General features: G+C 42.8%; 1 protein-coding gene across 1 annotated transcript; it reads right to left on the bottom strand.

The window, feature by feature from the left end:
• Positions 1–14,929: 14,929 nt before the first annotated feature.
• On the bottom strand, positions 14,930–22,009 carry LOC129819478 (1-acylglycerol-3-phosphate O-acyltransferase ABHD5-like). Its single transcript, XM_055875781.1, has 7 exons — positions 21,969–22,009; positions 21,040–21,125; positions 20,216–20,915; positions 18,067–18,221; positions 16,986–17,097; positions 16,729–16,909; positions 14,930–16,572 (listed from the first exon to the last, which is right to left on the bottom strand). Exons 1-7 carry the CDS (start codon positions 22,007–22,009, stop codon positions 16,447–16,449), a joined length of 1,401 nt encoding a protein of 466 aa, XP_055731756.1. The 3' UTR covers positions 14,930–16,446.
• Between the last annotated feature and the right edge of the window lie 1,453 nt (positions 22,010–23,462).

The following is a 23,462-nucleotide window of genomic DNA, read 5'->3' as shown; positions in this document are numbered from 1 at the left end:
CTGCTGGAGCGCGTGCTACAGGTAGGTGCTGCTATGGTGACCAGCGAGCTGAGATAAGGGGGGACTTTACCTAGCAGGGTTTTGTAGATAACCTGGAGCCAGTGGGTTTGGCGACGAGTGTGAAGCGAGGGCCAGCCAACGAGAGCGTACAGGTCGCAGTGGTGGGTAGTATATGGGGCTTTGGTGACAAAACGGATGGCACTGTGATAGACTGCATCCAATTTATTGAGTAGGGTTTTGGAGGCTATTTTGTAAATGACATCACCGAAGTCGAGGATTGATAGGATGGTCAGTTTTACAAGGGTATGTTTGGCAGCATGAGTGAAGGATGCTTTGTTGCGGAATAGGAAGCCGATTCTAGATTTAACTTTGGATTGGAGATGTTTGATGTGAGTCTGGAAGGAGAGTTTACAGTCTAACCAGACACCTAGGTATTTGTAGTTGTCCACATATTCTAAGTCAGAGCCGTCCAGAGTAGTGATGTTGGACAGGCGGGCAGGTGCAGGCAGCGATTGGTTGAAGAGCATGCATTTAGTTTTACTTGTATTTAAGAGCAATTGGAGGCCACGGAAGGAGAATTGTATGGCATTGAAGCTCGCCTGGAGGGTTGTTAACACAGTGTCAAAAGAAGGGCCAGAAGTATACAGAATAATTCAACATATAGGCTATGAGTTTGAATGATGACATGCTGACCAGACCGGACACGTCGCGTGCGCGAGCGTCGCAAAATAAATGTAGAAATCCATGTTATTCAATTAATGCGCCAAAGAGCGTCTGTGACTCCAAGGGCTAAAATAGAAGTCTATTTCTGACGCAGATCTCACTGCAAGTCCTGCCTCTCCCATCTCCTCATTGGTTTATAGAAGCAGGTACCCACGTGCCATCTCCTCATTGGTTATACCCACGTGGGTGATTGAAAGACGAACTTTGTTGTGGGTTGTCGTGGTAATACAATGAAAGTTTAGATGCGATCACCATATAAGTTCAAAGATGAAAAAGCCTGGAAGGAGGAGAGATGACTAGAAACGATTTGGTTGGCCGTTTTATGTGTGGATTAATTGTCGGAGTAGAGGTCCTTGTGCATTTCAGGTAAAATAACAACTCAATGTTTATATCCCAGGACAAATTAGCTAGCAACAGCAAACTAGCTAAGTAGGACAAATTAGCTACCAACAGCAAGCTAGCTAAATAGGACAAATTAGCTAGCAACAGCAAGCTAGCTAAATAGGACAAATTAGCTAGCAACAGCAACAGCTAGCTAAATAGGACAAATTAACGTTAGCTAGCAAGTGCAAGCTAGCTTTCTAAATTGCCATACATGTTTAATGCTTTCCGACCTGTCCCCAAATTAATGTAATTGGTTCAGATTTTGTTTTTACATTTTAACCTGCGTGTCGTGATCGCGTTTGGTGTGTGGGGGGGGGGGGGAAATACATTTATGCACGATAGCGCACGATGGCGCACGTGCGCAGCCGGTTTGGGTTCCGTGTGAGCATGATCCCATTATTGTTGATCCCAAAAGTTGTCGATGGATGCAGGTTAAAGCCCCAAACCAGAGAAGCTACAAGAACTATGCCTTATACATCTCACATAGATTACATGGCTACAAATACAAAATGGACACAACACAGGACTAAAATTCAATACATCTTTATTGTCCATGAAAGGCAGTTGACAAGATCATTGGAAAACATAAAAATAGCACTATGCAGAGATCTGTATATAATGACGAGATGCTCATGTCTCCGCCATAACAATAGGTCGATTTTTGACAGATTTTGGCGAGAGCTAAACCTCTCGCTTCGGCTCTTCCTCTCTGTACTAGGATAGCAGAAGCCGACAATTACATTCTTTAATCATTATGTCAAAACAAATCAAAGTGTATTGGCCACGTGCACAGGGTACAGTGAAATGCTTGTTTGCTAACTTTCCTTAACAATGCAGTACAATAACAATATCAATACAAAAGTCTCAAAATTACAAGTAGTAATAAAAAGTAGAAGAAAAAAAGAGTAATAAAAACTATTATGAGAAGTATGTAGGCTACACAATAGAATATATACAGTAACCTATGATTGAGATACAAATAAAGACGGTTTAATACAAGTAGTAAAGTGAGTAAAGGGACTTGGTATAGCAGTTTAAATAAATAGTAATAATAAGTTGTAACAGCAGTGCTGAATGTGTGTGAGTGCGTGTGTGCGAGAGTGTATGTGTATGTGTGTCTAGCAGGCCAGGTTGTGCTAGATTGTGTCACATTAACATGGTGTCCTCATTGACCTTTTGATTATTGTCTAGTCGTGTGGTCGAGTGCTGCAAGGAAAGATCTATTTAAGCTGCAGCTGTGTTCATAGTCAATTTACACACGGCCTACAGGCCATCAGCAACACCCTACCTACACTACCATTCCATTCCAATACATGTAATCACAACATACATTATACAACACCAAAGGTCAGGGATAGAGAAAGTCCTTTGTGTTGGGAGGTAGGCTCCGCCCTCTTCACTGCAGAGGTTACGGGTGAAAGGTATTTGACATATGTATTTAACCCAGCTCTGGAAGTCAGGGTTGAGGCGTCGTAGGTGAGAGGTTAAGGAGAGACCCTGGTGTTGGGAAGTAGCCGGTCTCATCACCACAGCGGCCTGATTCACAACACCAGCTGCCCCGCCCTACCGGACCTGTCCAGAAATGGTGCTCCAACTGCTCCGCCCTACCAGACCTGACCAGTAGATGGTGCTCCAACTGCCCCGCCCTACCAGACTTGACCAGTAGATGGTGGTCCAACACCAAACACAGTGGTCTTCTGTCCTGAGGGGAAGGGAGAAGAAAAGAGGGACGTACGTACAGATGATTGAGAGAAAAGTGTAAAGGGACCACGTACAGATGATTGAGAGAAAAGTGTAAGTTCCCTATAAGCTCTAATATGACTGAAACATAGAGAGAGAATAAGAGATAGAGCATATGAGAGATGGAGAGTGAGAGATAGAGAGGGAGAGAGAATAAAAGAGAGAGAGAATAAGAGAGAGATAATAAGAAAAAGAGAGAAAGAGATACACAGAAAGAGCGGGAGAGATGAGCCTTCCTAGCTCCTCTCACAGCTAGGGAGGATCCTGGGAGACTGCTGCATCTCGTTAACTGACAGGCTTTTACCCACAACCCCTTGCTCTACTGCCATCACAATCTGAGGCCTGACACGACACCCATCGCTCCCTATGCAGATTTTATAATCAGGGTGTGTGTGGGGGGAGAGAGGTTAGGGGAATATATAAGCTTTTACTTTGCATTTCAAATGATTGGGGATTAGTACTCGTATGAGATAAATGGGAAGAGAGAGAGTCAGCTCGAAGTCACAAGTCAGTCAGTCACTCGTCTTACTGTAGTTGACTTTCATGCACGATTTCTAATCTCATGACTTAAAGGAATCGGAAAAGTGAAGCAGACGTTTTTGGCGTATGGCAAAAAAACTTAAGTTCTCTAAAGCCTCAATAAATGTTGTTTCATCTTTACATTCTCCTCTCTATGTCTCTCTCTGACTCGAGAACTTCTCAAACTCTGTCTCTGTCTACCATGAGGTCCCTAATATTTTTGGGTTGTAAACTGCGAGGTCTTGGTGCTTTATAAATGTTTTGGTTTTAAAGAGCCTGTCAAAGAGCCTTCACATATTATAACTAGGGCCCAGAGCTTTTTTTGGTCAGGTCAAGTGACTTTAATTTAGAGCCATAGAGTTGCAGGATATTGCAGAGTATCCCCATTAGAAAGACCACGTTAATGATCCGTTTGGGTTTCTATACATCTCTACTCTGATCTCAGGAAGCAGAATCAATCATGGAACTTGGCCTGCCAAGAAGACAGAATGATCAAACATATACCAACATGGAAATACCTTCCATGAATCCAGAATAACAAAAAGTAAAGATGAAAGATGATGCATGCAGTGGAGGCTGCTGAGGGGAAGGCGGCTCATAATAATGACTGGAACGGAGCAAACGGAATGGTACCATTCCACATTCCACCATTCCATTTGATACCATTCCACTGATTCCGCTCCAGTCATTACCACGAGCTCATCCTCCCCAATTAAGATCCCACCAACCTCCTGTGGCTGCCTGCTGTCTGGTCAAATGAGCTCAGTAGAAAGAGAGGGAGAGTTGATAGACAGACAGAGTAACTGCAGCTGTCTCAGTGGGAAATACACTGTAATGATCGCGCACACACCCTCTAACCAGGGACAGAGAGAGGAAATTTGAGTGCTTGTGTGTGTTTTTAATGTTATGTAAAAATGTAGACTTTCCCCCTACATTCCCTTTACTGTATTGTATCATATCATATTGCATACTGTATTCTATTTTATTACATTAAGTTGAATTAAATGTAATTAAATTCCATTTGATTCTATACCTGGCCAGTGTAGAGCTGGAGAGAAATGGAACGGACAAGGAACAGTTCTAGAAATCACCCTGGATTCCACATTCTAGGGTTGTTATAGAATTCCTTAAATAGCCCTTTCTTCCACATCCTATATGGTTGCCATGGCATCCAGCATCCAGTCTCCAGCTTTAAGAGAACGCCCACAAGCTTTTAGAAATGTGGACCTATACTGTATAGATTCACACCGTTGTCTCTGCATGCAAGAGTGTCTAATAATACCTATAAAATACCCCCATTTGGTTATGATGATGCTTGTTGTGGTGATGATGATGATAATAATGGTTTTATGTATACATTTAGGGTTTTGTCATAAGTGTGTGTAAGTTCTCTCTTTCTCCATCTCTTCACCCTCACAATCAGTAAGTAGTTCAGTCGGGTGTTGGGGGGGGGGGGGTGAATAGGATATTAACAATGTATAATTTTAGGGTGCATATATATAGGCAGAGTTTGCCTGGAATATGTGTGTTTGTATTTTCTTCTAATGCCGAGTTTGTCCTGAATATCCCCTAAGAACTCTGAGAAAAATACTCTGAGACTTATAGGTGTCAAATCAATTAGTATGAGAGAGAGAGAGAGACTTCCTGTTATAAAACTCTCCCCCATTAACCTACAGGGAGGTAGCCATTTTGTTTCACCTAGCTCTCATTCCGACTGGGTTTGAACCATCTGCACGACACAAAAGTGTGTTAGCCCACTGAGATAAAGCCCTTGGCATAGGTTGTAGGACCTAACGCAAGTATTCAGGTCTCAGGCAAGGTTACCCATTGCGCCATAAACAGGAGAGGTGAAAATAATATGGTGGATAGTCAGAGACTTAGTGGGAAATTAGCTTTGAACTATCCGGTCTGATCCGGTCCTATCCGGTTGTTAGACATTCAGTGAGGATGAAGAAGATGAGACGAGGAGAGGAAGACACTTTAGACTATTGAGATGCACTTTGTATTTTCCCTTAAAACACTCAGAGACAGACAGACAGTGTGAATACATTGGGCACACCTCAACACTTATGCAACTGTAGATTGAGATGGAAAATAAAAATGTCGAAGCTGGGAGCCAGAGAGCCAATCTCAAGTGTGGTTTGTGTGTGTGTGTGTGTGTGTCAGTGTAGAGGGGGAAGGGCGGTGACTGGATGTGGGTTTCACTCTCAGCTAAAGAGACACACGCGTATACACACAGCTTGATGGCCGACTCATGACCCTATTCCTGCTGTCCTCATGTCCCCTACCGAGAAAACTAGAGAGGGTGGGGGAGGGGGGTGGGGGGGGGTCACAGACTGACTAAAGATGACTCTCTATAGGGAAACCACCTCTGTCTGCTCTCTCTTTCCCGCTCTCTCGCTCTCTGCAGTAATAATAGATAGTAATCTAATGGCTCCATTCTATTCAACCATATTGGAAGAGTCATGAGATGGAGAGAGAAACATAGAGAGACATAGAGAGAGCGACAGAGAGAGAGCGAGAAAGAGAGATAACGAGAGTCATACAGAGAGAAAGAGAGAGACATACAGAGAGAGAGAGAGACATAGAGAGAAAGAGATTATTTATTTCCTTCCATGCATTATTTAGTCGGAGGAGGAGGAGTTTAATCAATGAACAAAATCACACCTCACACACACACATGCGCGTGCTGTGGTAGTAGTGATAAGGTTGGATAGTCATTTTGTTCAGCTCAGTGTTGATTGAGTTTTCCTGATGAACTACTTATAGAAAATGCAGAAGTGGCGGTATTTGCATTCATAGCAAAAACTTTAAATTAATCCAGGCCATTTTCATAATCTGTGGCGTGTGTGTGCTTCAGGGTCTGGTCGGGGCAAGTCGAGCCCTACCCTCCGTGTAAGAAAATATAACAAGTAGAGCTATATAACTGTCTATAACTGTCTAAATACACAATACAGTCCATAGTTAGGCGTTGTGTGATTGTATATAACTGCAATGCATAAATAACCTTTGTGTTCGTATAGAGATTAAGATCGATGTGCCAGAGGAGCACTAACTCTGATGACTCCTTCAGGTGCCAGGAGTGTGTGTGTGTGTGTGTGTGTGTGTGTGTGTGTGTGTGTGTGTGTGTGTGTGTGTGTGTGTGTGTGTGTGTGTGTGTGTGTGTGTGTGTGTGTGTGTGTGTGTGTGTGTGTGTTTAAAGCTGTAAAAAAAAACTACTAGTTCAGCTCTTCAGAAAAATCCACTCAGCAGCAGTGTTTTATGGAAATGTACATTGTGTCCCTCAGTTGGTACTTAATGGCTAACAGTGACTATTTTTTTCACAAGAGGTCACTTTTAGATATTTTTCTATATATATTTTGGGGTTTATATTTTTTATATTATTGTCATGCCCTGACCTTAGAGATCCTTATTATTCTCTATGTTTGGTTAGGTCAGGGTGTGATTCGGGTGGGAAATTCTGTCTTCTGTTTCTTTGTGTTTTGGCCAATGTGGTTCCCAATCAGAGGCAGCTGTCTATCGTTGTCTCTGATTGGGGATCATACTTAGGCAGCCCTTTTTCCCACCATTAGGTTGTGGGATCTTGTTTTCTGTTTAGTGTCTTAGCCTGACAGAACTTTCGTTTTCGCTTTTGTTATTTTGTTTGAGTGTTTTTTGAATAAAAGGAATCATGAACACTTTCCACGCTACGCTTTGGTCTACTCTTCCTACCACCAAGGAGAGTCGTTACAATTATGTAGAAATTGTGCTCCAATATTGAATTTTAAAAGTATGTTTTATCGAAGTGCCCTTTAATATAGACCACATGGAGAATTCAATACATTTTTATATGAATAAAGACTTGGTAAAGTGCTCAAATTCTGCATTTTGACATGTCCCTCTGTGCACCCTCTGTAACTTCCAGGAAGATTTGAACCCATTTAACACCAACATTTCTCCAAGTTTTCACCTTGATTGTAAAAGCCCAAGCTATTTTCTGAAGATTATGATTGATATAATGTGATTAGTGACTAATTTTAAGGTAAAAAAAACAACAATAACTCTCAATTTTGTGAAACTATTCCTTTTAAAATATTTAATAGTCAAATCATAGTGTAAAAGCAGGTGAGCTGGTTCTACTCTTTTTGGCCGTTTTGTGGTGGAAAACTGAGCGGGTCGATCATAACATGCCATATTTTGTGTGAAGATTGCGTTCAGTTGCTTCTTCCTGTTGCACACAACAACCTAGAGTACCATTTCCCCTGTAACAACAGGATTTATGGCTGATTTAAAAAGAAATGGTCAACCCTGTTACTTTATTTGGCACTTAATAGGCACGTACAATAGGCCCCTACTATAGTCCTTAAAAAAAAAACTCTTGAGATGGGAAGATGTGTTTTTTATTCAGATGAATATGTGCTCTTTATGACAGAATGTTAAAATTAGGTGAAATCAAAATTAGGTGAAATTTTTTCTCACCAAGTTACACATCTCAAAAGGCAACGAATTGGTGGAACGACCAACATAGTAACTCTATTTTCATAGAAAACATAATATCTATACATTATATTGGGATAATGTATTTTAACTTTGCAGTTTTATATTTGGTGAACAGTGGATCTGGTGTTCGAGACAGATTGAGAGAGAGAGTGAAATGGAGGGAAGAAGAAATACTGGAAACTTCATGGCTGCCATCACAGACTGTGTGTCTAAACGGCAGCCATTTTACAGGGATGTTCCGGAATGTCAAATAAGGGTAATCTTTGCTTACGACGACAGTTCCTAATGTTCCCAGCATCATGTACTCAACAACGTCTCAATTCTTTCACACTGCTGCTGCGAGACTGGTACGTCTAAAGAAAGATTCGTACTTTCCATTCATTCTGTATCTAAAGCTCTAATCAGACCTCCACAAACCTGCCCAGGACTACATATCCAGACAGAACACATGCACGCACGCACGCACGCACGCACGCACACACACACACACACACACACACACACACACACACGGACACACGGACACACGCTTGCATGGACACCTCTTCTTACAGCCAGCCTATGCCCTAACGAAGCTTCGCTTTCGACGAGGAGACCGAGGGGAGAAAGGGAGAGAAAGAAAAATAGAAAATGTGTCAATTTATAAGAGAAAGGAGTGGAAAGCTATAGAGTGAAATGATAGAGAGAAATAGAAAGAGAGAGAAGCACACCTTGGTATTTTTGACTCCATCTTTAAACATTGACTAGGCCTTCTGTCTCTCTCCTCTCCCTCCCTCTCCCCATCTCTCTCTTCTCTCCCTCTCGCTCCATGTAACCTTCCCTCTGTCTCCCCCCCCCCCCCCCCCCCCCCCGCCGTTTCTCTCTCTCTGCAGCTATTCTCAGTCCTCAGGAATAGAATCCTATGGAACATAGAAAATAGAATATGGAATACTGGGAGTCGTCTCAGAATATAGAATATCCTGAAAAAATATTACCCACTTAGCATGTTTATAGAATACTTCATTTCGAAAGATAGCCTATAAGGAATATTGAATTCTCCTGTCTCTGAAAATAGATCCATGGAATATGGAATACAGAATACTCCCTGCTTTGCTATGTCATTCCCATGACGTTACCATGACTTTCCCATGTCCAGACACGTTACATATATGTTACACGTTATCTAGTGGTAATATTGATCATACAGTGTGTGATGTGATGTCGGATAGCTAGGATGAACCAAAGGGCGTATAGGGAACGGAGTCAGGAAGATATGGAGAATATGGCAGCGAGATGCATTACTTTCTCTCTCTATTTCTCTTCCTCTATCTTTTTCTCTCTCACGCTCACACACAGAAAACACACACACACACACACACATACTAGCTGATGTTAAACATCTCTTTGTCTGGGTTGATTGCGTAATAATCACAGCGCTCATACACACACACACACGCACGCACACACACACACACACACACACACACACGCTAGTCTCTTTCCTATTTTTCTATACCCATATATTCCCTGTTCAAACCAACCTTTCACTTCACATCATGACTCTCCTACATATAGTACATCATTTATGACACCCCTATAAACATGTAGTCTCTACATACTGTATACACCAGAGGAGGCTGGTGGGATGAGCTGTAGGAGGAACGGCTCATTGTAATGGCTGGAATGGAATAAATGGAACGGTATCAAACACAAAAGGTTGCAAGATCGAATCCCCGAGCTGACAAGCTAAAAATCTGTCATTCTGCACCTGAACAAGGCAGTTGTTCCTAAGCCGTCATTGAAAATAAGAATTTGTTCTTAACTGACTTGCCTAGTTAAATAAAGGTCAAATAAAACAAGAAATAAAAACACATCAAACACATGTTAAACTCCATTCCATTTGGGCTCCCGAGTGGTGCAGCGGTCTAAGGCACTGCATCCCAGTGCTAGAGGCATCACTACAGACCCTGGTTCGATCACAGGCTGTATCACAACCGGCCATGATCGAAAGTCCCATTGGGCGGAGCACAATTGGCCCAGCGTCGTCTGGGTTAGGGGAGGGTTTGGCCGGGGTAGGCCGTCATTGTAAAAAATTATTTGTTCTTAACTGACTTGCCTAGTTAAATAAATAAATAAAATAAAAATGTATTACATTCCAGCTATTACAATGAGCCCGTCTTCCTATAGTCCTCCCACCAGCCTCCTCTGGTATACCATTATATACATATACCTATATATACCCCTATATACATGTACACAATTCATTTCCTAGATGAGCAGTCAACAGAGTTGGGTAAGGAAATCAATTTGACTCAAGAAGGAACCAAACTCAACATGAAACTGAATTTGGTAAACGAATTTGACGGTGATGGGACATTTTCCTACCCTTCCTTGGCTGTGAGTATACAACTCATATGCACAAACAACGCTTGCACACACTAATAAACGTATTAAAGAGTGGTAGACCAAGCGTTTGCTTCACTATAAAGGCAAAGGCCCTGTTTAGGTGTGTGTGTGTTTGCATGTGTGTGGTTGTGTCCTCAGACTCACCTGGTGATTCCCCTGGAAGTGGTTGTCGTGACGATGCAGCCTTCTCTGGGGATACACATGTCTCTTCTCTTTCTCTCTCTCTCTCTCTCTACCTCTCACTCTCTCCCTGTCTATTTCTCCCTCTCTCTCTTTCTCTCTATCCCTTTCTCTTTCTGTGTTGTAGTATAGTATCAGTAGGTACACTAACTCAGAAAGAACTAAGAACTGAGCACTCTCTCTGCAGCTGCCAATCTCTCTTCTTTTCCTTTATCTCCCTCCCCCTCTCTTACCTGTCGCTCTCCTTCCCCTTCTACATCCCTTCTCTCCCTTTCTCTATCTCCCTCCCCCTCTCCATCTATTTATTTCTTTCTCACTCACTCTCCATCTCTCTCACACAGAACAGAAAGAGACATGGAGGAGAGGTCTTATGCAGGCTGAAGGGCTGTACCATGTTCTACCCCGAGATGGGGGTGTATCGCCCATGAAAGTCCTCAGTCCAAGTTCAGATTAATCCAATGAAACAGATCTCCGTGGAACTATAAACCAAACAACGTCCATGTATAGTCTTCAAAAAGTGGGAAAACACACTCAGAAACACAGATGTATGGTATGGTTAGTAGTTCATTCACCACCTATAACACTCCTCTGTCTGCGACCAGGTGGTCTCTCCCTGCTACTGTCTTCTGATTGGAGGACCAGCTTCCTCCTTCATCAAAATGCAAGATTCCAAGACACACAGAGAGTTAAAGTGTGTGTGTGTGTGTGTGTGTGTGTGTGTGTGTGTGTGTGTGTGTGTGTGTGTGTGTGTGTGTGTGTGTGTGTGTGTGTGTGTGTGTGTGTGTGTGTGTGTGTGTGTGTGTGTGTGTGTGTGTGAAAGTGAGTGAGTGAATGTGCGTGGTATTGTGTGTCATCATGTGTGTATCGTACATGCATGTGACGCTAGGCATCGTCGTGGGAGTAGTACAAATGCGAATAGAGTGTCATTGTCTGTGTGGACGTGAGAGGGGCAGAAAGAAAGAGAGAGAGAGAGAGACAGAGAGAGAGAGAGAGAAAGAGAGAGAGAGCTCCAAGGGAAATGCCAGTCAGTTTCTGTCACAACAAGTCTTACAATATGTTCCCTAGAGAAGATAATGACTGACATACTGACCCTCTCTAACAGAGATAGGGAACACACACACACACACACACACACACACACACACACACACACACACACACACACACACACACACACACACACACACACACACACACACACACACACACACACACACAATAGCACAAGGCAGTTGCCAGTGAGAGCTGTGTCTCTGGACAGTATAAATACTGCTGACTCACTGTGCTTGAGACCGACTGCACACACACGCACACGCACACACACACACTGTTTTTTATGCTTTGTGAGGCATGATTTATGCACTGAAAATAAAAGATGAGACCTATACCTTAGTGCAATAACGATCTGTTGTATGTTAAAAGCTCCAAGCTACCAGAAGCTAGCTGCTGTGTCTCACAACCCATCCATCATTAGTTTGTTAGCTGAAATAAGAGAATGGGTTGTAGCAGTGCATAAAAAAACTTTACTTACACGCACGCACGCACGCAAACATGCACGCACACACACACACACACACACACACACACACACACACACACACACACACACACACACACACACACACACACACACACACACACACACACACACACACACACACACACACACACACACACACACACACACACACACAGGGTGATCTCTCTCCTACTCCTGACTTAATTGCGTTTCTATATTTATCAGAGCTGAAGATGCTATTTTAGTCCTGAAGCCCTTTTGACTGATATCAGAAAACTACATTATTCAGTGTGTGTGGTTGCCTGTGTCTTTCTTACAGCCCTAACGCCAACTGTCCAGTCACTCACTGCTGATAGGACCCAATAATAGGCACCAAACTGAAGAATGTTATCTGTAGACTGCCGTTTGGAGGATAAATAAAAAAGACCCAGAGTTACAGATCCAGAGCAGAATGACAGTATACTAAATCTCAGTGTTTTAACTTGATGTAACGTACATATCTGTCCCTGTGTTTTAACTTGATGTAACATACATATCTGTCCCAGTGTTTTAACTTAATGTAACATACATATCTGTCCCAGTGTTTTAACTTGATGTAACGTACATATCTGTCCCTGTGTTTTAACTTGATGTAACGTACATATCTGTCCCAGTGTTTTAACTTGATGTAACATACATATCTGTCCCAGTGTTTTAACTTGATGTAACATACATATCTGTCCCAGTGTTTTAACTTGATGTAACATACATATCTGTACCAGTGTTTTAACTTGATGTAACATACATATCTGTCCCAGTGTTTTAACTTGATGTAACATACATATCTGTCCCAGTGTTTTAACTTGATGTAACATACATATCTGTACCAGTGTTTTAACTTGATGTAACATACATATCTGTCCCAGTGTTTTAACTTGATGTAACATACATATCTGTCCCAGTGTTTTAACTTGATGTAACATACATATCTGTCCCAGTGTTTTATGTTCAAGTAACATACATATCTGTCCCAGTGTTTTAACTTAATGTAACATACATATCTGTCCCAGTGTTTTAACTTGATGTAACATACATATCTGTCCCAGTGTTTTAACTTGATGTAACATACATATCTGTCCCAGTGTTTTAACTTAATGTAACATACATATCTGTCCCAGTGTTTTATGTTCAAGTAACATACATATCTGTCCCAGTGTTTTAACTTGATGTTATATACATATCTGTCCCAGTGTTTTAACTTGATGTAACATACATATCTGTCCCAGTGTTTTATGTTCAAGTAACATACATATCTGTCCCAGTGTTTTAACTTGATGTTATATACATATCTGTCCCAGTGTTAAATTGATGTGTGATCTGCATGTCTGACTGAGTGTCTGTTAGGGCCATTGGGGCATGGTGCAGTGCAGGGGGGATATAAATCATATGAACAGAAGATATGATTTATAACGGCTGTTCCCTGTCTCACTGTCCTTTTCTTTCTTTTTTCTCTCATTCCCTCCCTCCGTGCATCTTTCTTTTTCACTCCTTATCCTACCACTGTCTGGACTGTGTGTGTGTGTGGTATTTAATCCCAGTTGAATGGATGATACGGATCTATAGGGACTTGATCTACTTCAGGATGCAAAACCCCTCAGGAAGGAACGATATAGAGAGAGGGAGAGGGAGAGAGATAAAGAGGGAAAGAGAGACAGGGCGAGAGAGAGACAGAGAGGGGGAGAGAAAGGGAGAGAGAGATAAAGAGGGAAAGAGAGACAGGGCAAGAGAGAGACAGAGGGAGAGAGAGAGGAAGAGGGAGAGAGAGAGGGAGTGTAGAAAGGGGGGGTACACTCATTTTAAAGTGGAAATGTATAACTTTAGAATTGTTTTTAAACTTTGAATACACTACAAGTTTGCATTTGCAGGAAAATTCTCAGGAACAAAAGAGTGATCAAATTAAGAAGCACGCATGCACGCACACACACCACAAAGAGTATTGGCAGCTCTCTCGCTGCCTGCTGTCTTCCGATAAATGGACGTTAATTCTAAAGTGATACAAAGACAGATAAACACACACACACACACACACACACACACACACACACACACACACACACACACACACACACACACTAATAGACCTAAAGCTTCCTGAGGAGGGCCCAGCACTGCATTAGCTACGGATGTGGGATTGATTGAGAAGCAGAAAGCTCGAGTGTGTTTGACTGCTGGTGTCTGTGTATGGAGAATTAGTGTGTCTTTGGGCCTCTGTGTGTGTGTGTGTGTGTGTGTGTGTGTGTGTGTGTGTGTGTGTGTGTGTGTGTGTGTGTGTGTGTGTGTGTGTGTGTGTGTGTGTGTGTGTGTGTGTGTGTACTTCCATTTAGGGGAAGACATTGATCATGATGTATCCTCTTAGAAATTGGCATTGGGACAGTCCTGAATTTTCTCTAAGTGAAAGTGCACCAAGACCTAAGGGCTGGACCGTTTCAACACACTAAACAGGTCATAGTGTGGGAAGTTTTACTTTTTGCTGAACATATTCTTTGACCTCCAGCACCTGGTTAAAACCACTGGATTTGTGTTTGTGCTTGAAACCTTTTAAAGGGGAAATCTGTGATTGAAAAAACAGCAGAGCCGGGATGGGGCTGGAAAATGGATGTACCAATCCTCGAATGCCTCTTTAGTAATTTGCTCAGATCAGTGAGTATGTAAAGATGTCATGTCATGCTGTGGAGTGGAGAAGACGATGTAACTGACTCTGTGGTGTTATTATTGTCATCATAGAAAACTGACGCTGTGCTACCCTGCCCCCTTGTGGCCCCAGCCTGACACTACCATTACTCCCCTACTGGTAAAAGCTTAGCCTCTGCTTCCATCCAGGCTTCCTCAGTTGAGTAATGAAAGTATGGCACAGTGAGCAGTTTGAGATGGGAATAAAGATATTATCTGAGCGATGATAATCAATAAATGAACAAATGAAACATCCAATAGTTGGTTTTATTAGTTGTATGTACAGGATACACACGGTATAACCGTCCATTGAAATTATTATTTATAGGTTCCTTCTCGACAACGACAACAACAAAAAGAAATAAAAGATAAGAATACGAACATATAGTAAATAATATGGCCTCCATACCAGTCCTCATATCATAAAGAACATTATTTTGATAAATATCCTTTATCCTGTTGTGTGGTACATTTGCAGAGCTGGCTCTGTAGAGAGGTCATGTTCAAGAGCATCACATTTGCTTAATTATTGATCACCGACAGAGCGAACTGACTGATCTATAAATCATAACGAGTAGTTATTTAGGATACAGGGTAATTGTAGATCAGTCAGGCATTAGTCGCGGACTGCAAAATAGTCGATCTCAAACATGATGGGAGACTGGACCAGTCTGCCTATGGAGGTTAGTTAGGCAACAGTGTGGGTGAAGTGTCAAATAAGAAAGAAAAACCCCAGTCAACTTTATACTAGTTCACCACAGAAAACAAGTTTTTCCTTTGGGATCAACTCTCCTTCCTCAAGCATCAAAACATTGCTCAACAGTTTCTTAGAATACATTTTTTAGGGGTCTCTCTGTTCCCTTGCTTACTCTGTGAATATAAAGTTTTAGCATACTGGTAGCAGCTTTGAGACATGATACTATGGACATTTGTCAACAAACAAAACATTAATGTACATTATTCTATATTTAAGAAAACAATACATTTGACATTTCTTTACAAAGATGATATACACAACATTGCCTTCACTGGCTGTACAGGGGCATACTGATGAGAGGTGGATGTAGTATAGTTAATATATATATCATATATCGACCCACACACTGAGTGTACAAAACATTATGAACACCTGCTCTTTCCACAACATAGACTGACCAGGTGAAAGCCATGATCCCTTATTGACGTCACTTGTTAAATCCACTTTAAATCAGTGTAGATGAAGGGGAGGAGACAGGTTAAAGAAGGATTTTAAAGCCTTGAGGCAATCGAGACATGGATTGTGTATGTGTGCCATTCAGAAGGTGAATGGGCAAGACAAAATATTTAAGTGCCTTTGAATGGGATATGGTAGTAGGTGCCAGGCGCACCGGTTTGCGTCAAGAAATGCAACGCTGCTGGGTTTTTCACACTCAACAGTTTCCCGTGTGTATCAAGAATGCTCCACCACCCAGAGGACATCCAGCCAACTTGACACAACTGTGGCAAGCATTGAATTTAACATGGGCCAGCGGCAGCTTATGTCAGCATAGATCATTAGCAAGCCATCTCATATCAATCTAAAACAAAATGATGATCTAACCATCGCATACCAGCCTAGCGCTAGTACGTCCTCAGTGAGGAAAGTGTGTGTTCAAAGTCTGAATGTAACAATCGTCCTCCTTCTCCTCAGAGCCAAGAAGTTGTAACAACTCCTCCATGTCTCTCTCCTTCTCCCCCTCCTTTACTGCCTCTTCTCCCCATCTCATCTTCCATTCTTTACTCAACCCTCAATCTTCTCCTCTCACCTCTCTCCTCATTTCCCTTCCTTCTCATGCACACCACTCCTCATCCCTCTTCTCCTTATCTCCCTCTATCCTGGCCAGGATGTGAAGAACGTTCTGATTGAAGTCGTCTGGCTGGTCAGCAAACACATAGTGACCTCCTCCCCTTATCACCTAGAGAGAAAGAGAGAGATTGAAGTGAGGGATAGAGAGACCAAAAAAGAGAAACACTTGACATCGGAAAAACAACAACTGTACATTGCTGTGTGTGAATGACCTGTCTATTTCATAACACATTCAGAAAACTTGGTACATGAATAATTAACTCACGATGATGTCCACATCTGGTCGGATTTTCTGGATAGTGTATCCCGAGTCGCTGTCAATACTGGATCGGGACCCATAGATGATGGATATTGGAATGTCTGGTTGGATCTGTCCAATACGATCTAACATTGGTCTCTTAGCCCAACCATATGGTACCGTCATGTTCCTAAACGCTGTTTCACCACTATGAACAGAGAACCGGTGTTAGTGTATGTGTGTGTGTGCATGTACATTTGTGTGTGTGTGTGTACCTACTGTACCTTGGCGTCTGTGCGTTAAGATGGTAGATGTAGTCTGATACGGTGTTGTCATCAAACACTGAAGAGTACTTCTGTTTAAAATCTGACCTGATGGTCTGGATCAACATAGGACCTGAGAGAGAGAAGAAGAGGAGAAGGAGGAAGGAATGGACGAAAGGATGGAGAGAGTGGATGGGGAGGAATGGAGGAAAGGATGGAGAGAGAGGATGGGGGAGGAATGGAGGAAAGGATGGAGAGAGAGGATGGGGGAGGAATGGAGGAAAGGATGGAGAGAGTGGATGGGGAGGAATGGAGGAAAGGATGGAGAGAGAAGGTGGGGGAAGAATGGAGGAAAGGATGGAGAGAGAAGATGGGGGAGGAATGGAGGAACGGATGGAGAGAGTGGATGGGGAGGAATGGAGGAAAGGATGGAGAGAGAAGATGGGGAGGAATGGAGGAAAGGATGGAGAGAGTGGATGGGGGAGGAATGGAGAGAGAGGATGGGGGAGGAATGGAGGAAAGGATGGAGAGAGAAGATGGGGGAGGAATGGAGGAAAGGATTGAGAGAGAAGATGGGGGAGGAATGGAGGAAAGGATGGAGAGAGTGGATGGGGGAGGAATGGAGGAAAGGATGGAGAGAGTGGATGGGGAGGAATGGAGGAAAGGATGTAGAGAGGATGGGGGAGGAATGGAGGAAAGGATGGAGAGAGAAGATGGGGAGGAATGGAGGAAAGGATGGAGAGAGAAGATGGGGGAGGAATGGAGGAAAGGATGGAGAGAGAAGATGGGGAGGAATGGAGGAAAGGATGGAGAGAGTGGATGGGGAGGAATGGAGGGAGGGATATGTTATGTTAACACCTTTGGTTTTGAAACATCTGGCAATTCTTTCCACTTGTGCTTGTGTGTGTGTGTGTGTGTGTGTGTGTGTGTGTGTGTGTGTGTGTGTGTGTGTGTGTGTGTGTGTGTGTGTGTGTGTGTGTGTGTGTGTGTGTGTGTGTGTGTGTGTTGCATGCATAGTGTATGCGTTGTGTGTGTAGTATACGTGCTTGCGGTGTGTGTGTGTGTGTGTGTGTGTGTGTGTGTGTGTGTGTGTATATCGAACCCAGTGGTCCGGCCAGTCTAAGTCCAGCCAGGGGGTTGAAGGGACTCATGACAGCCCCCATGGCTCTGATCCACACTGGGATAGACTTCTCCTGATCTAGGCTCTCTGGACGGGCCGGGAACCCCCAGGGCTCCACCAGGATCAAGTGCTTTACCCTATAAACACACACAGTGTGAACACGTGTATGAACTAGAGGTCGACCGATTATGATTTTTCAACGCCAATACCGACACCGATTATTGGAGGCCCAAAAAAAAGCCGGTGCCGATTAATCGGACGATTTTAAAAATGTATTTGTAATAATGACAATTACAACAATACTGAATGAACACTTATTTGAACTTAATATAATACATCAATAAATTCAATTTAGCCTCAAATAAATAATGAAACATGTTCAATTCGGTTTAAATAATGCAAAAACAAAGTGTTGGAGAAGAAAGTAAAAGTGCAATATGTGCCATGTAAAAAAGCTAACGTTTAAGTTCCATGCTCAGAACATGAGAACATATGAAAGCTGGTGGTTCCTTTTAACATGAGTCTTCAATATTTCCAGGTAAGAAGTTTTAGGTTGCAGTTATTATAGGAATTATAGGACTATTTCTCTCTATACCATTTGTATTTCATATACCTTTGACTATTGGATGTTCTTATAGGCACTTTAGTATTGCCAGTGTAACAGTATAGCTTCCGTCCCTCTCCTCGCCCCTACGTGAGCTCGAACCAGGAACACATCGACAACAGCCACCCTCGAAGCATCGTTACCCATCGCTCCACAAAAGCCGTGGCCCTTGCTGAGCAAGGGGAACAACTACTCCAAGTCTCAGAGCGAGTGACGTCACCGATTGAAACGCTATTAGCGCGCACCCCGCTAACTAGCTAGCCATTTCACATCGGTTACACCAGCCTAATCTCGGGAGTTGATAGGCTTGAAGTCATAAACAGCTCAATGCTTGAAGCATTGCGAAGAGCTGCTGGCAAAACGCACGAAAGTGCTGTTCGAATTAATGCGTACGAACCTGCTGCTGACTACCATCGCTCAGTCAGACTGCTCTATCAAATATCAAATCATAGACTTAATTATAACATAATAACACACAGAAATACGAGCCTTTGGTCATTAATATGGTCGAATCCGGAAACTATCATTTCGAAAACAAAATGTTTATTATTTCAGTGAAATACGGAACCGTTACGTATTTTATCTAACGCGTGGCATCCCTCAGTCTAAATATTGCTGTTACATTGTACAACCTTCAATGTTATGTTATAATTATGTACAATTCTGGCAAATGAATTACGATCTTTGTTAGGAATAAATGGACTTCACACAGTTCGCAACGAGCCAGGCGGCCCAAACTGCTGCATATACCCTGACTGCTTGCACAGAACGCAAGAGAAGTGACACAATTTCCCTAATATTAAGAAATTCATGTTAGCAGGCAATATTAACTAAATACGCAGGTTTAAAAATATATATTTGTGTATTGATTTTAAAGAAAGGCATTGATATTTATGGTTAGGTTTGGTGCAACGACAGTGCTAAATCATCACCCGTTTGGCGAAGTAGGCTGTGATTCGATGAGAAATTAACAGGCACCGCACCGATTATATGCAATGCAGGACACGCTAGATAAACTAGTAATATCATCAACCATGTGTAGTTAACTAGTGATTATGTGAAGATTGATTGTTTTTTATAAGTTTAATGCTAGCTAGCAACTTACCTCGGCTTCTTGCTGCCCTCGCGTAACAGGTAGTCAGCCTGCCACGCAGGCTCCTCGTGGAGTGCAATGTAAGGCAGGTGGTTAGAGCGTTGGACTAGTAACCGGAAGGTTGCAAAAACGAATCCCCGAGCTGACAAGGTAAAAATCTGTCGTTCTGCCCCTGAACAAGGCAGTTAACCCACCGTTCCTAGGCCGTCATTGAAAATAAGAATGTGTTCTTAACTGACTTGCCTAGTTAAATAAAAAATAAAAAATTTAATAATAATAACCAGCCAAATCGGTCCAAAAATACAGATTTCCGATTGTTATGAAAACTTGAAATCGGCCCTAATTAATCGGCCATTCCGATTAATCGGTCGACCTCTAGTATGAACACACACACACCCACACACACTACCTCTCCTCGCTCTCCTCTCTCTCACCTGTGTGGGTGTGTGAGTGTGTAAGCAGCAGCCAGGTATCCTCCCAGGTTGTGTCCCAGCAGGACTATCTCCTCCAGGCCCACCCTGTCCCTCCACTCCTCCAGGGCCCCTAGGAACTGCTCCTCTGCCCCCTGGGGGTCCACGCTGAACAGGGGCCGGCTGCTCTGTCCAAACCCCAGAAGATCCAGGGCATACACGGCTCCACTGCCACACAGAGAGTCCAGGTTCTGGGCCCACAGACCCACACCACCCCCAAACCCATGGAGCAGCACCAGGGGAGGACAGGGCTGGAGAGAGTGCTGTGGAGAACAGGGATGGGGCTGGCTATGGGGTGGTAGAGAGATATGTGGTTGGGGCTGAGGCTGGGGTGGGAGAGAGGGATGGGGTTGAGGCTGGGGTGGGAGAGAGGGATGGGGCTTGGGTTGAGGCTGGGGTGGGAGAGAGGGATGGGGTTGAGGCTGGGGTGGGAGAGAGGGATGGGGCTTGGGTTGAGGCTGGGGTGGGAGAAAGGGATGGGGCTTGGGTTGAGGCTGGGGTGGGAGAGAGGGATGGGGTTGAGGCTGGGGTGGGAGAGAGGGATGGGGTTGAGGCTGGGGTGGGAGAGAGGGATGGGGCTTGATGTGAGAGGTGAAGGCTAAGGTCCAGAGATAGTTGCCGTTGGATATCTGGACATGCTGCCTGGAGAATGGGGCCTTCACAGCTGTCAGAAGAGACAGGGATGGAGGAGAAAGACAGAGGGAACAGGGAGGGAGAGCGTGAAAAGAGAGGAGATGAGATGTGTAAGTATGATAGTTAGGAGTGGAAACACACACACACACTCTTACACTTGAGCATTTTGTCTTCTGCATCCTTCAGCTGAGAGAGGGAGGTGGGACACCAGGATGGAAGCCAACTGGACATCCACCCAGACCTGCACAAACACACGTAATGATCAAGCTGATATTCTTGAAGAAAACTCAATAAGTGAACTTTGACCTCTAACTAGCCTCTAACTAGCTCTGACCAGCTAACATTGAGTCAGACTTCACAAACAAGACAGCATTATAGCACACTCCTACAATAATGTCCGCTGTCTACAGTAGTCTACCAATTTAAATAGTACATGTTTAAATTAAACAAAGAAAAAGCTACATTCCAACTAATGTGCAACAAGGTCTCCCTCTGGCCAAATAGTAAGATACTAATCCATTGGGTAATAATTTTAGTGTAATAAAAACAACGTTCATGATATGTCTTAAGTTTAGTTACAGGTTTGAAAAACATTCTAAATGTCACAAAGTTATGTGGCTGGCTACTAGGACGACTGGTGGTTGTGTGTCTGTGTCTTCATAGTGATATCGAAGGTTGAATAATCGTATCTTCACTGAGTTGTCATTCTGTAATAAACACTGTAACTACAGTCAAAGGTCCAAGTGACGTAGCAGCACCAAGTTCACGGGAAGGAATATTTTACTTTGTTAAGGCATATCATTTCATAAAAAAACGTTTAAAAAACATACATAACCGTGTCACAAATCTAAAATATTTCATAGAACTAAAGGGTTTCATGGAAGAGGCGCAATAGGTGTTTGAATTATAGCACTTCAGTAACTAAGCATTTTCAAATATTGTTTACAAGATGTTTACTTTGGAGACATATTGCGCAACAAAGTTGCCTAGCCTATCATTCCTGAAAACGTATTCTGTAAATGATGGATTTGTAACTCTAGAATAGCGCACCATAATACCTTGGTTAAAACCTAGGTCTACTCACCCTTGCTCGGCTGGTTGCAGATCCTTCGCCATCCTCCTCATAGTGAACTGTGATGATTATCTGTCATCCATGCAGAGAAACAAAGTAGGAGTGGTGATTGGCAACAGAGAGAGCGACTGCCTCACACACACACACACACACACACACACACACCTTTAGGCGCAATAGTAACTAATCGATATGTTAGAGAAGGAATTGAAAAATAATTCGACTCGACGCTGTTTTCTGTTCTATTACCGAATTTGTAACTCGCTATGTTATTTGCTGAATTACAGCAGGTTGCCTATAGATATATAGATCATGCACTTGATTCCAGCTACAGTACCGGGTAGCCTTCACTGAAGTTGAATTTCACAGAAGTTGGACTTTTCGGAGAAAGTTGCCAACACTGCGCAGAACGCGAACGACGGAATACAATTTTCCATGGGTGTTTGCTTTGTCTTAACAAATAGGTGAGTGTCCTATTTGAGTTTGTTTTCAGATCATATACATTCTAATCAACTATAAAAGACATCTCCTGACAGTGTATGGGGACCACGGAGGGAAGCAGTAGTTGGGTACTAGCGGGTAACAAGCCCCCCCCCCCAAGAACAATGTCTAACTTTTGGAGAAAAATGAAATGGTATGTGGATGAAGGTCATGCTTATGCGAATAAACTATTAAGGGAAATAAATGGCTTTTAGTTATTCAATGAAATGTTGTTTTTAGAAAAGGGGCGTTTTTTTAAGTACCAGGGTAACAGCCCCCTGCCCCCGGGCGTGCTGGTTACCCGGTAGAAGGTTATGGCATCCGGTTTTACACAACTGTGTTAAAATCCATTTAATCAGTTTTATTAGGAAATTATTTAGTAAGTAACACTTAAAAGCTAAGTCTAGTTGTCTTATTTTAATTATTTAAATAAAATATGCAGGGGTGTCGCACGTCACCTTTAATAACCACTATGAGGAAAGTCCCTCTTTTCAACTCACCTGAACATTCATTGTCTTTGTTCTTTCTGTGTTGGTCCTTTTCCATACAATACATTATGTACAAATGTAGTAAATATGATTTGATAAATGGAAGATTTTAAATCCCAGCAGTCTTTAAAATTAATTCAGGAGCAAAAGGTTTTCAATAGTCGTTTTTAATTAATTAAAAAAAGATTAATTGGAATCTTATATATATATATATGTCCACACCGAGCTAAAGGCTAGAGCTTCCACTTTCAAGTAGCGAGACACTAATCCGGACACTTATAAGAAATTCTGCTATGCCCTCAGACGAACCATCAAACAGGCAAAGTGTCAATACAGGACTACGGTTAAATCCTACTAAACCGGCTCTGACGCTCGTCGGATGTGGCAGGGTTTGCAAACTATTACGGACTACAAAGGGAAACCCAGCCGCGAGCTGCCCAGTGACATGAGCCTACCAGATGGGCAAAATGCCTTTTATGCTCGTTTCGAGGAAAGTAACACTGAAGCATGCATGAGAGCACCAGATGTTCCAGACGAT

Source organism: Salvelinus fontinalis, chromosome 22 (genome assembly GCF_029448725.1).
Source record: "Salvelinus fontinalis isolate EN_2023a chromosome 22, ASM2944872v1, whole genome shotgun sequence".
NCBI classification, from domain to species: domain Eukaryota; kingdom Metazoa; phylum Chordata; class Actinopteri; order Salmoniformes; family Salmonidae; genus Salvelinus; species Salvelinus fontinalis.
This window is presented reverse-complemented; position numbering and strand designations above follow the sequence as displayed.

Bases quoted from the DNA above. Each gene is read 5' to 3' on its own strand.
- LOC129819478 (XM_055875781.1), bottom strand. From the start codon at position 22,009: ATGAGGAGGATGGCGAAGGATCTGCAACCAGCCGAGCAAGG. The intron at 18,222-20,215 runs GTGAGAGAGAGG...GTGTGTTTATAG, and splicing joins ACACTCACACACCCACACAG to GGTAAAGCACTTGATCCTGG. The intron at 16,573-16,728 runs GTGAGTTAATTA...CTTTCTCTCTAG, and splicing joins GACCAGATGTGGACATCATC to GTGATAAGGGGAGGAGGTCA.